This window comes from Lytechinus variegatus, chromosome 3, assembly GCF_018143015.1.
Source record: "Lytechinus variegatus isolate NC3 chromosome 3, Lvar_3.0, whole genome shotgun sequence".
Lineage (NCBI taxonomy): Eukaryota > Metazoa > Echinodermata > Echinoidea > Temnopleuroida > Toxopneustidae > Lytechinus > Lytechinus variegatus.
Genome location: NC_054742.1, coordinates 53,921,611 through 53,935,384, shown reverse-complemented (window position 1 = coordinate 53,935,384; position 13,774 = coordinate 53,921,611). Strand labels below are relative to the sequence as shown.

General features: G+C 35.1%; 1 protein-coding gene across 2 annotated transcripts in view; it reads left to right on the top strand.

Annotated features, from left to right (window-relative positions):
• The first annotated feature begins 2,936 nt into the window (after window positions 1–2,936).
• Window positions 2,937–13,774, top strand: part of LOC121411366 (histone deacetylase 11-like) — a 30,940-nt gene continuing 20,102 nt past the window's right edge. The window contains exons 1-4 of one of the 2 annotated variants that reach the window (XM_041604043.1): window positions 2,937–3,545; window positions 4,672–4,772; window positions 9,690–9,716; window positions 12,933–13,049. In XM_041604043.1, coding sequence (XP_041459977.1) covers window positions 3,188–3,545; window positions 4,672–4,772; window positions 9,690–9,716; window positions 12,933–13,049 — 603 coding nt within the window. In that variant the 5' untranslated portion in view covers window positions 2,937–3,187. The remainder of the gene's footprint in view (window positions 3,546–4,671; window positions 4,773–9,689; window positions 9,717–12,932; window positions 13,050–13,774) is intronic. The other variant, XM_041604044.1, reaches the window with a different exon arrangement.

The window sequence follows — 13,774 nt, the reverse complement described above, 5'->3', positions numbered from 1 at the left end:
GGAGACTTAGGGGGTGTTGCAAGAAAGTGTTTGCAATCAATTACAAATATTCTGTTGCAATTTTATAGTGGATTGATCACTTTTAACTTATGCCATTCAGATTACACTCCTTGTTTCATTGATCAGATTAGCAATCAATCAATTGTATGGCATATGATTGATTTCGGAAACGTAAATAGACTTTCAATTTATCGCAGGTTTCTTGCAATGTCCCATAAAACACCCCAAATGAGGGAAAAAAGAAAAGCCCCTAGATCTCAATAATAATATGGTCTGAAACGTGAACACTGGTATGTATGTTAAGAACTACCCCTTATCGACCACTTAATTCTCTAAGCATCGTACCTGCGAAAATATTTATCAGATTAACCTTGTTTTAGTCTCATTTATGCAGAAAATTGAGCAGATCAGATTCCCATGTTTCGATCAGCGGCTCCGATTCAATTCACATATATATCGGCGAACAATGAATATGACGGTTTTACATTTGCTCATTTGCACCCTTCTTTTGAAACCGACCACCCGCGATATGGCCGATTCTTGTCGCGGTGGTGAAATATTTTGACTCTTCCAAATCATTTCTATGATGTCAACCCTGGGGGTTGACCAAAAAATGGTGGGGGTGTGCCGCGAGCGAGACAAAAACGGGGGACTTGGAACAGGCTTATTTTAAAAAGGAGGGTCCTTGGAACGGGCTTCGGAACTACAAATGTATGTTAAAACGGGGGTCCTTGGAACGGATCGCCTGCGAGTGAGTGCGTATGCATCCCTATGGAACGGTCATGCGTGCATGATATAGCTAGCGCGGCCTACGCCTGGTGAGCTCTGCGGCCGCTTTTCACCAAAATTGCAGCTCATTATTGTAGCAGTTCAATGCGATCGGAACGGCGTAACGAAAATTATGCGAAGCTTTGGAGCGGATTTCTTTCTTATTTTTCTCGATATAAGAAAATGCTATGCCTTAGAGCGACTTTCTTTGTTTTTTTTTTCAATAAGACAAAAATGCTATGCCTTGGAACAGAAATTTGAGTGTAAAAATGGGGGTACCATCCGCGGCACAAACCCACCATGCATTATATACTGAGTGCCCCCCCCCCCGGATGTCAAAACATGCTAAATAATCATCTCACTACTTCCACTGCAAGATCAAGCACATGATTCAACGATTGACGACGGATATTTGTTCTAAATCCATTTCCTATCGGAAACAGGGCAGGTTCGGGTCTAGTCAAAACAATTTTGATAAATTCTACTAAATTTTTACCCTTTTCCCCTTTTTCTCTTGTAAAATCGATTCTTACCGTTCCTATGGACACTGCTCCTACTCTCCCGTTTGTAATACGCAATGATTTTAATGCGCGAAAGGTGGCCGGTTTCAAAAGAGGTGGTCGATATATAGTGGTCTCACTACATGTATATTGGCTATTGCACCATCTGCGTCGGCAAGCTCATCTGCACTCGAATCCCCGAATATCCCTTTGTACCAAGTAGAGGATATGAAAACACATACAGGCACAACACATGTAACACGTCCATGGGATTGTGTGAAATTCCAATCCCTATTACATTAATAGATATAAACTATATTAAACTTACCAAACAATGTGAAGTCACTTTCCTGCTTATTCTTCCTTTTGATTTCTCCAAATGGTTTTTCTTGATGTTCACGAGAGCCATATATATCAGAAGCGATATAGGAATTTCTCGCTTAAAGAGGGCGCACAATTAATATCAAAGACACTACATCATGGAAAAGACGTGGCACTCAAACTATTTTACTCGCAAATTAATGCAAAGTGTCACGCAAATTGGCGTAGTGTTCAGTCTTTTCATTGTAGATCTATAGACTTTTGTATACCGTTTGTTGACAGACGAATAAGGCTCGTACTGCTGGTCTAGTTCAAGTGGCGTAGAATTTTTTATTTTTTTAGTTTTCATGATTTGTCATAAATGATTTCAAAAAAGTTTTATCATAACCAAAAATAATGTTTTGAGGGTATTGCATTTATTGGTGCCCATATTTTATATAATAGTCATATGAATTGCAAGTATAATGAATTTAGACACAGTTATAAAACTACGGACAAGCTGAATTTAGGTTGTGATATTTATTTCCAGGCCGCGGTAAGCGATTTTGCTCTTTTTAAAATGAATTTTGATTTGTCAAATTAAAAAAATATAATATAGATATATTTGTATATATCTACACACCGGGAATTGCCCTGGTGAGTAGCTGGAGCAAGTTATTTTCGGCAAACTTTACTTCCGTAATGAAGTGATGTTTGCAGATTTCTTAGAAATCATGACCCAAACATGGTAGGGTGTTCGAGGTTAGTAAAGCATACTAACCTCTCACTAGTGTGAGTGTCATTGAATGAGAGCAAGGCCCTCGTGTGCACAAACATTTTATCCTATGAAAACGTTGACTTCGCTAAGCACTCGATCACATGGTTATTCCTACATAGACTGTTCTTGCTATGTTTTTCATAGAACACAAATTGAGTGTAAAAGCCCAGAAAATCATTACATGAAATCCCTGTTAAGATAAAGACATTTAAAAACAGTTTAAAAATGCTTTACCACCTGTGATTTTTGGTAGTAAAATTTCTACACAACAGAAAATACTTGTTTTACAGATAAAGGTAAATTTTTATGTAAATCATAGAGACGTATTATAGGCCTACAGCTCTAAGGTTTTCATGGTTTCATGAGATTTCATGAAGTTTTTATGTCTTGGCTTGTTGGCTTGGCCTTTCATTGCCTTTGCCTTGGTCCTGGCCGTAAGGATCCAGGCTATGCCTTGCCTACAACACACCAGTGTTAAGATACTAGTGGAAACCAGGTGTTGTAGAGAAGTCAAGTTGTTTAGCAAGGCTGCAACACTGAACTTCTGTTAGCTAAATTGGCCACTTTGCATTCGATTATTTTTTTTTCAAATGAAAGACCATTAACAGATATGTAGTTAATTATTTAACTATTAAACATGTATGCAAAGTATACTTTGTAGGCAGAGTTGACTCTTTCTGTTTCATGATGGTTCCTGCCATTACTCAATTCCAAATGTAATACAGTAAAGAGCTCCCTACGTACATGAACTTTGAGTTCTTACAATGCAGCTGTCTTTGTATTGCTGATAAAATTGAACCAATGTTTTCTTTTCATTCCCTCTTCCAGTGAAGACACAAGCATGGAGGCTGAGAGTGATCATCAAAATAAAGATGCAGTGGAGAGTCCGCCAGAACATCAAAATGAAACAGAACAAAATCCAGTTACTGTACAGGAAGAAAGACCTATTGAGAAAAGAACTTCTGAAAGTGATGATATGGAAGAGGAAGAAAGAGAGGAGGAAGAAACGGAACAAGATACAGCAGAGCAGTTTGCACAAATCAAGGAAAGGATTCAAAAATCAAAACTGTACTTGGATGTAGAACCTCATCAATGGCCTATAATCTACTCACCTGATTACAATATTAGCTTCCTTGGATTTGAGAAATTGCATCCATTTGACTCAGGAAAATGGGGAAAAGTCTACAGCTTGCTCAAAAGTAAGTGAAGAATTACATTTAAGAAACATCTCCGGAAAATAGAGTATAGTCCAAAGAGGCTTTGTTGTGTTCTGTTTGGAGGTAGCTTCCCATCACCTCAAGAATGTGTTCATCGAAGAGCAGTCTATGCACAGTCTTGCTCTCATATATATGTCTCATTCTCAGTCATTGTACTTTATTTTCTAGTCGTACACCATCATATGTTTTGTTTTGATAGGAGTACATGTAGTTTCTTATTGCTCTCTTGATGTCTGTAGGGGAAACCAATGCTCGGTGCTATATACATGTACATTTACAGGTACTTGTACATTGATGTAATTGCTCAGTGCAGTTACCTTGGCTTATCTGAGCTTTGGTATGATCTAAGGTACTCAAAATATTCATGGAATTTCTTTTAAGTGCTCTCTGATGAACTGTACCTGGATCAGGGGTAATACCAGAGATCGTTACCCCTTCCAAATTGGACAAAGCTCGAGGGGTTAGTCAAGGTTCACCCATTCAAAGTATAATTCTGATGATTTGGAATTTGAAAGATTTCTGTGCAATCTTGGTTTAGAGTCTGAAAACCTAAATGAGATGGCGAGCAAGTGAGACTATTGGGCTATGTTCCCATTGTGACCTCGTGCGCTCAATCTAGCAGAAAATTAATGTGTAATCAGGTATGTCGGATGTTCAATTTACAGTCTGACAAATGCTGAGGGGATTGTAGCAGTTTCATACAATGTATTTCGACATATGAAGCTGTTACTCTCCACTACATTCCAGCTTTGTACAGTGGTAGAGATTTGTATTTTTATTTTAGATTATAATACTAATTTAGTGATATAGTGTAGGTCTATGTATTGGCAATTTTGCAGGATTTAATTCAAATAACACAAAAAAACCACCAGTATTTATTTCTTTCAAATCTATGTGACAGTGTCACTGTGATTTTACCTCATGATTTTCTTCAAAATCTTTTTGTACATTTGCAATTTTATTATATACTCTTATTATTGTTTTTCCTAATGAATAAAAGTAAGAATAAAGATTTGTGGCTTGTCTTGATTTTGTTCACTTGATATAAGTAGAATTTGATTCAAAATAATTTCAAATTGCTTTTTATATTTTATTCTTTCTTTTCCAGAGGAAGGCATGTTGTGTGATGAAACTACAATCTGCCCATTAGAAGCCACTGAAGATGATCTTTTAGTAGCACATACAAAGCAATACATTTCTCGTTTAAAGGTACATATTAATATTTGATTTTGAAGACTTATATGGACACATGATAGACTACACTGTGTTTGCATGACTTGTGCATATATATTCTTTGTTGTCAGATTCTTTGCCTTTGCCACTAACCAACAAAAGGTTGATCTGGGTAACAAACTAATACTTCCTATAGGTGCCTTGTTAAATCCGTTCAAAGGTAAATACCACCTATATTTTATTTTGAAGACTTTGAAATACACTTTTCTGTGTTCGCATACATGTTTTGTTTGCTGTCAAATTATTTGCCTCTACTATTAAACTACAAAGAATATTTTGATCTGTGTAGCAAAATCATACTTCATGTAGGTGCCTAGTCAAATTCTAATGTGACGTAATTGAGCTAGAGATTAATTTCAGTACATGAACGCACTGTTCATCATAAAAGCAACAACAGATAGTGGCATAGACACCTGTAGACTTCAAAATAAAGGTTTGAGTCCAGTGAGATAACATTTGAAACATCTTTATTTTTTATTTTCTTAATGTTCCTGAACTATCACTCTATAGAATGCTTTTAATACTTTGCTTTGCCTATTGTGCAGATTTTGTTGTTGTTGTAAGGATTGTCTTTGGAGCATATGTTGTGAGATTTTTAAAATCATACCACACATACTGTCATAATATAACATCACATTTGCATACATGTATGTAGCAAATACCCACTTTTCATTTCTATGGAGGAAGACTATTTCATCAGTTAAGATAATTGCACTTGTTTTTTGTTGTCTTCTTATAATTGCATGTAAATGAATTCCCCACCCTCTCCATTTATGTGATATATACTCTGTACACTATACTTTCCTTTCACCTATTGGATGATGTGAGCATTGCATTGGCATTTACAAATTTCATTAAAGGTGTTCAGTGTCTCCACATGTTAATGTGCATCTGTACATAGAAACGGCCGAAACACTCCCCAATTTCGAACATTAGTTGAAAATTTATTGTATTGACATCCAAGTCTGCGTAATGTAATTTAGTGCTCGGGCAATCACATTTTGCCCCTGACTAAAGTTAATTTTTTCCAGAGTCATTTCATATTCAGTAATTTCTAGCTACATATATCTCAGCCCGTCAAAATACCGCTCATTCATCATGCCTACATACTGTACATTACAACTGATTTCCCATAACCCTGATGAAAACATTGAATTACTGTGAGTCTGCAAAAAAAAAAATCTAGTTTCATCTGCCACACATGAACTGTTTACATGATCAGCAATACAAAGGATGAGCAATGGCCATTGAATACTGAAACCATGGAAGATATATGCTATGAAATCTATACATAATATTGTGTTTGTTTTTAAATTTGATATATTATAAAGACTTGAAAATTATTGGATGAAAAAATAAGCTACAATAAGTAGCAATAATATGGCTGGTACCGTAGTCTATTTGGCTGACCACTGAATTTATTGGTGTGATGATAATTTTTCATAAATTGCATTTTTCTATTGAAGTGATAAATACCAGGGGGGGGCACTCGACCAAAAAAGTGGTGGGGGTGTGCCGCGGGCGAGACAAAAAACGGGGGCCTTGGAGCGGGCTTATTGTAAAAAGGAGGGTCCTCGGAACGGGCTTCGGAAGGACAAATGTTTGTGAAAACGGGGGTCCTTGGAACGGATCGCCAGCGTTTGAGTGCGTATACATCCCTACGGAACGGTCATGTGTGCATGATGCAGCTAGCGCGGCCTCCGCCGGGGGAGCTCTGCGGCCGCTTTTCACCAAAATTGCGGCTCATTCAATGCGATCGGAGCGGCGTAACGAAAAATATGCGAAGCTTTGGAGCGGATTTCTCTCTTCTTTTTTCTCGATAAGAAGAAAATGCTATGCCTTGGAGCGGCTTTCTTTGTTCTTTTTCTCAACAAGGCAAAAATGCTATGCCTTGGAACGGAAATTTGAGTGTGAAAATGGGGGTCCCCTCCGCGGCACATACCCACTATGCATTATATACTGAGTGCCCCCCCCGGGGATAAGTAATACAAGTACATTTAGATTGTTTTTTTGTAAGTGATAATATTGGCCAATATTTTGAAAAACTATGATTTTCTTTTTAAAAATGTCAAAATTTTATTTGCTTTAGTTTACTGTTTTTAATCTCCATTTTGTAATGATGGAATGAATTTTCTAAATTCTCTTACAGTAATGAATAGATGAGTGTCAAATACGCTGACAAATTAAATCTCTTCTGTCAGGAATTTGTGTCATATTTGGCTATCCATGTAGCTAAACCACAACTTTAGACCTGGGTTTACAAACTCAAGTTCAGAATATCAGCCAAATCTTGTGATTTCAATTTGGATACAATGTAAAGTGAATAACTGTTAAATTAGACCCTGTTGCCATCTACATGTACATCCATAAACTAGTTACATGAAATAGTAGAAACCTGTTTGTTGTATACTGTAATGGGGATACTCGAAGCAGTCGATTTTAAGTGTCTTTCAAACAAGTTTGGAAAACCACCTCGCGATGTGGTTTTAAGGACGCTTTTTGCCTCGTCAAACTGGTTTAAGCTTTAAGCAGAATGCCTTCACTACGGTTTTACATTTTTGCAAAACATGTGACTCCTCTGAGAGCATTCCATAGCAACAAGACCATGTGAAGTGCTTTTGATAGTTCAGGAGACGGTGATGAGGACGCTAGTGAAGCAATCCTCTTAACTTGTTTCCTAAACTGGTTTAAAGGAAACCAGTTCAAGAAATTATACTGAAAACGGAGTCTGAGACTTGTCATATACATATAGTAGTCATATAATCATATGATTAATCATAATAATCATGATCATATGTTGGCTTCTTTGAATGTGATTACTATCACGATATTTCATTTTGATGTGATCCAAATTATGTATAGGAATTCTATATACCGGTTCTTTCTCTTCTATGTATTATCACTTTCCGAAACTCTGTGGGTGATGGCAAATCCATGTGTATTCGACTCTCATCTTTGTAATACCTATATGCCTTATATCCTCATCTTGTGTCATTTACATTGCTTATTTTATAAACAATCCTTTGGCAATTTTCATCTCTTTCCTTCTGCATATATGAGCATGTAAAGGGTATGAGGCCTGTGGAGGGTGGATGTGGTTACGTGTGTTCAATATTGGTTTAGATTAGTTACCATGCACGCATACAGATGACCCAATCCATAGAAACCCTGCTCTTATCAGCAATAAATATGATTTATAAAAACATGATGGATAAAGAGCGACTTTTGTTTTTGGTAAATTTTTTGAGTTGCAGATTAATGGGAAAAAGGATATTTATGTACTGTAAGCAAGATTTAATTGTATAATTTCTTTGCAAAAAAATGAAGAGATACTATAATAGTTTATTATAATTATTGTTGTTGATGTTATTATAATTATCATTATTGTTGTTATTATTATTATTATTATTAGCATTATTTGCATTTTCTATTGGTAAACATAGTCCTGTCAAGTTCCTGATTGCTGGATCAGGAAAGGGACTTATTTTGTAAAAGTTATTATCAGTTGTACTGTTATAATATTTTATTGGTTGAACTTGATTCCATCTTTGTGATATAATTTTGGCCATCACAAATAGAAATACAGTTTTATGAATAGGGTGACATGTAGACAAGATATCTGCACAGTAGACACAGAATGTACTTGTTGACTCTGACAGTGTATGCGGTTTCTTATGATTCTGTGTTTCCTTGTCACTTCTGATTAAAAAATTGTTAAACAATTTAGATGAATTGAATTGATTACCCAAATCCCTACATGTGCATGTAGATGAGAGTTTACCATCTCAAAATGTTCTCATAGTACAAGCAGTTTTTTGTTGCCTTCTAAACACTTTCTTTACATTCTTCTCCTTTTAATGGCATTAAAATGCAACTAAACTTTCATTAAAAATGTTTCATTCTGACTTTATAGTGAAAATAAACATTATTGTACAGTATGAAAACATATCTTCACAGTTTGTTCATACAAACTACTAGTCTACACAGCCTAATCTAGTGTGACCATTGCCACTCCATCAATATTCAAAACCCGACATGACATCCATGTAGAGTAAAAGGAAGGCTATGAAGATTGATCATTATGAAATATTTGGGATACAACTACATGAACTTTGAAACTGAAAGATGAAATTTTATATACAGGACTTTGAAGAAAAATAAGGAAAGAAGAAAGGGGTCTTTGAATTTTGAATTCCTTTCTTTATGAATTAAGTGGCAAAATGTGGTGTAGGCCTATTTTTAAATTTTGAACAAATTCATAAGTGTAAAGTCAAATTTTTTCATTCAATTTCGATAGAAGTAATTATGATTATTCATGCCTACATATTGCATACAATGATGGTATACCATGGAGCTCTGTTTGAAGCTCTTTGAGTACATGCAGTACATGATTTATATTGTAGGCTACATGTAGCCTATTTTTATTCATCGTTGACAGATGTGGTAATGTATCAAATCCTTTGCCACCTGCCACCATCTGCTAGATGTGTGTTAATCTGTCAAAAATATCATAATGCATGGAAAATTCATACCTGAAATTTATACATTTACATGTACATCATCATCCACTAATTTCAGAATACCGGGTAAAAAAATTTACACTTCATCTTTGTATTCTGCATTTACTGCACTTGAACTATTTTTAGAAAGACCTGTGCTGAAAATATCTTATCAATTTATTGCAAAATTCGATAATACCATAACTAGATGTTCTTCAAAGGTGATGGTTCTAGTACAGGTGTATTTAATCTGCTAAATTAATATGGTGGAGGCTCTGATTAATTTTATTTTTATTTTTTTTGGTGATATAATGCGAGAAATCAACACTTGTACATTTTTACCCCCTATGCATTTCCTATGGGCTCTCTACAATGCAACGTCCACTCTGTGCAGAAGGATATATCAGAGGGCTTTCCTAAGGTACACATTATTTATCAACTTCCGCCTCTTAGACTCATTATTCATTTTAAACTCTCATGTACATTTTGTAGACATTCCCATTTAGAATTTTTATTTTTCAGTTTTGTTTTTACATGTAGTTCTTTCAGTTGATATTTATTTTATTTTTATTTTCTTTGTTGCTATTTTGAGATGTAAAGTAGTCAGGTTTCGTTTTGATAGTACAATTTTTCATGTATTTATTTTTTGCCTGGAATTTATCCTGTACCCCAAGTGAATATTTGTGAGGAAGGAATTTGGTATGTGTTTGTGGGTTTTTTGATAAAATTAAAGTTTTCAGCAATGTTTCAGCTCGCTAGTTATATGTACAAATATCTGCAATAAAGTCGACCTTCTACAGGTAGAATAATTGCCTGAGTCGAAGCAAGTTTTAGACGAGGGCCCAGTCACAAAAAGGTTAGCGAGTCATCACTAAAAGAAATACCCTATCAAGATCATTGCTGCATGTGCATTTTCCTCAGTAGCCTGACAAGAAACTAATCAGATTTTTTTTTCAAATCAGCAATTAATTGCTTGTCTTACTAGGCCAAGATTATGCAAGACATTTATTTTTGATGGCACAAATGTTCATCTTGCATAAATACATGCGAAAAATTATTTTCCAAGTGTATTGGACACTACATTACCATGGTAACAGCATAAAGTGTGGGATATTAATCACCTTCAGTGGTATTTCTAGTTAAAGTTTATTTAACAGTATAAGTCTTTGGCTAAAGATTTCATGAAAATTTTGTACAATCCTGTGGAAATGTAATAAACCTTTCACAAGAAAGAGTCTTGTGCCACAGTCATACGAAAAAAGTATTCAATACCAGGAAACTTATTATTGTGTGGACCTTTCTTTTTTGTATTCCAAAATAGATTTTCTGAGGAACTCTTTCTTTTGAAAGCATGAAGCATAGAAAGAATGCTAATGAGCCTGGGTCGTTAATTTGGTGATTTGAAAACCACACTTTTTATAGAGACTATTTAGTGTAAATAAGAAATTCCATTTGAATGAACTTAATAAAAGAGACACCCCTCAGAGAAAGAAAGGGTGGACAGAGGTTTATGCAGTATTAAGGAGCAGTTTCATCTTCTCAATTCTTGTCTGTGTGTTTTGTTTGGTTGCAAAATGTTGATGAAATGCCATCACTGATCATTTTAGACATCTAGAACTTCCACAGGTTTTGGTTCTCTGCATCTCAAAAGAACAAACTGATGATGATATTAGGGTCGAAAAGACATCACGAGTATGACACACTGAGTAAAAACAGTTGCTAAAATTTTGTTTTATAAACTTAAAGGGTACTCCATGCTAAAATGATCTAAAAAGAGTGAAATTCAATGAGAAAAGAGTATACCGTAGATTGAATCATGCAATATCAAATATGAATAATCAACCAAACAGGATATGACAAATATAATATACATAAGTACATTTATTGCAATGCATTTTTATGATGCCAGGTGGGTGTTTCATAAAGCTGTTCGTAAGATACGAATGACTTTACGCACGACTGGTGATCCTTTCTTGTGCTATGTGATATCACTGTGTAATTGAGTTATGATCTAAGAACATGTTCCAGTCACGCGTAAAGTCTTTCGTAACTTTACGAACAGCTTTATGAAACACCCACCAGAACGAAAATACATTCTCCTTATCAAACTCAAGCTAATTTAATAAACCCCTTCCCCCTCCCCCCCCCAAAAAAAAAAATCAGAACATTGAATTAAACTAAATCATTTAAGACAATTTTGTGAAACAATATGATCAGTGAGCTTATGCTGAAGCCTGCATTTTCTTTTGTAAAATAGGTAGACATCACATCTTTCATTAGTGTTGTATAAACCCCTTCCCCCTTCCCCCTCCCCCCAAAAAAATCAGAATGTTGAATTGAACTAAATCAATTTTGTGAAACAATATGGTGAGTGAGCTAATGCTGAAGCCTGCTTTTTCTTTTGTAAAATAGGTAGACATCACATCTTCCATTGGTGTTGATAGTAATCTCCCAAATTGACTTGATGCTCTCTATTTCAAAACCAACAATGAATAATGCAACTATAAGTATAACCCAGCAAGAATCTTTAATATCGTGGTTCCCCTTCATGTATAAGTGTGTCTCTCCAGCTGCCACTCAAAGAAAACATTCTGTATGCTTTAGCATGTTCGGTGTGTACATATCATTATTCATCCAAATGTGTTATTGCAAAATGATAACCTAATTTTGATTTGCGCTGGGGCTCGCACTTGGGGAAGTTCTTCTCACGTAAAGTATATTGGCCAAAACATGCCAATACATCAAGTGTACTAGTTCACATTGAGAGTGTGATATTCAAGAGATTTTTTTTTCATCCATATCAGTTTACACATATATATACGGTACGTTATCCCTGAGGCACCTCAATTTTAACTTGCATAATTTTTAAGGTGGGAAGCGCTTCCAGATTCTTAATGGCATCAGATCCACCCATAACATGCATACACATACAAAGTGGTATATTGCAGATATAAATATTCAGGAAATATTCAGGGGGAGCTGAAGAAGACTCTTTTTAACATTGTACATGTATGTTTCAGTGCCAGTTTGAACTGGGTAATTTTAAAACTGCAGTCTGAAAAAAAAAACCTAGATTTGTGTGTTAACAAATAATGACTCTAAAAATTAGCTAATGGGAAGATGAAGACGCTTGATGTGCACATTTGATAAGGCAACTAGACAAAATGCACTGCTATTATGTTGGTCTTTGGAAAATATGCATGGAAGAATTTATGCTCTATAATTTTTTTTGTATACTGCCCCCCTCCCCTCCCCCGGTTATCTTATGATAATAAAGTATTAATATGAGAAGTATTGCAACAATGTGTCCATAATTGCAGAACCCTTGTTGAACTATACAATACATGTGTTCCATGTATATTTGCGAGGGAATAATACAATGACTTGGACATGTGTACATGTTTACCAATGATATTTCACATCAGAATACATTCATTACATTACCTGTATTGAATGAATATGAATTGAAATAAATCTGTATGTCTCCAATTATAAGGGTTACAGAAGCATAGGCAGCAGGCTTTACCCATAGACCTTAATGGCACAGAAATATGAATTCTGTTTATCAGTATTGAAGATTTATTAGACATTATCCTCCCCTAAATTGTAGATATTTTTCTTCCTTGTTTCTTTTCAGTGGAGCATTTCTGTAGCTGGTATAACCGAAGTACCTCCAGTTGCTCTTCTTCCAAACTACATCGTTCAAAAGAAGGTGTTACGGCCGCTCAGATTACAAACAGGGGGATCCATACTAGTAAGTATCTTTACCAAGCAAAGTCAGATCCGCTATTTTCAAGCTGGGCAATAAGAAAATTAAACAAAATGGAAATTTTGCCAAGAAACAGCTAAATGAGCCGAATTGATATTTTGTTTTTAATACCACAACTGCTTTTCCACAATATAATGTTATCAATGATGTGCATTTGTATCACATTACTTTTCCAATTGAAAGGCACATTGCCAACATAATTGTGAAAAAATTACACCAAGTGAAAATCAATAGTTCCACCTGCATTTCTATGATTCTATCTGGTGCAGAGCACTGACCTAGATTTAACAAATTATGATTAATTCAATGATGTATTGTGCTGTTCATGGATTTTTAGATAGAAATGGAGTTGAAAGAGTTAGGTGATCAATGTGTTGGCTTTTCTTCACTTGTGCGAGTAATTACGCAGGTGTTATTTTTTCTTTGTTTATTATATATTTTTTTGCATTTTGTAAAAGCTTGATTATTTTTTTTGTGCAAAAAAATATGTTTGTACCACCTTATGTTATTCCCAAAATATTATTTTGTAATTAGATTCATAAAATGAGACCTAGATTCTCAATATAACATGTGATTTGTAAGATTTTTAAAAATATATATATTGTTGACAGGCTGCTAGCCATGGTATGAGATTTGGCAGCAAAAATAATATAGTTTCCATCACTTTTGTAAGCAAAGAGCTTCACTGTGCATTAATTTTTAAGTGATGC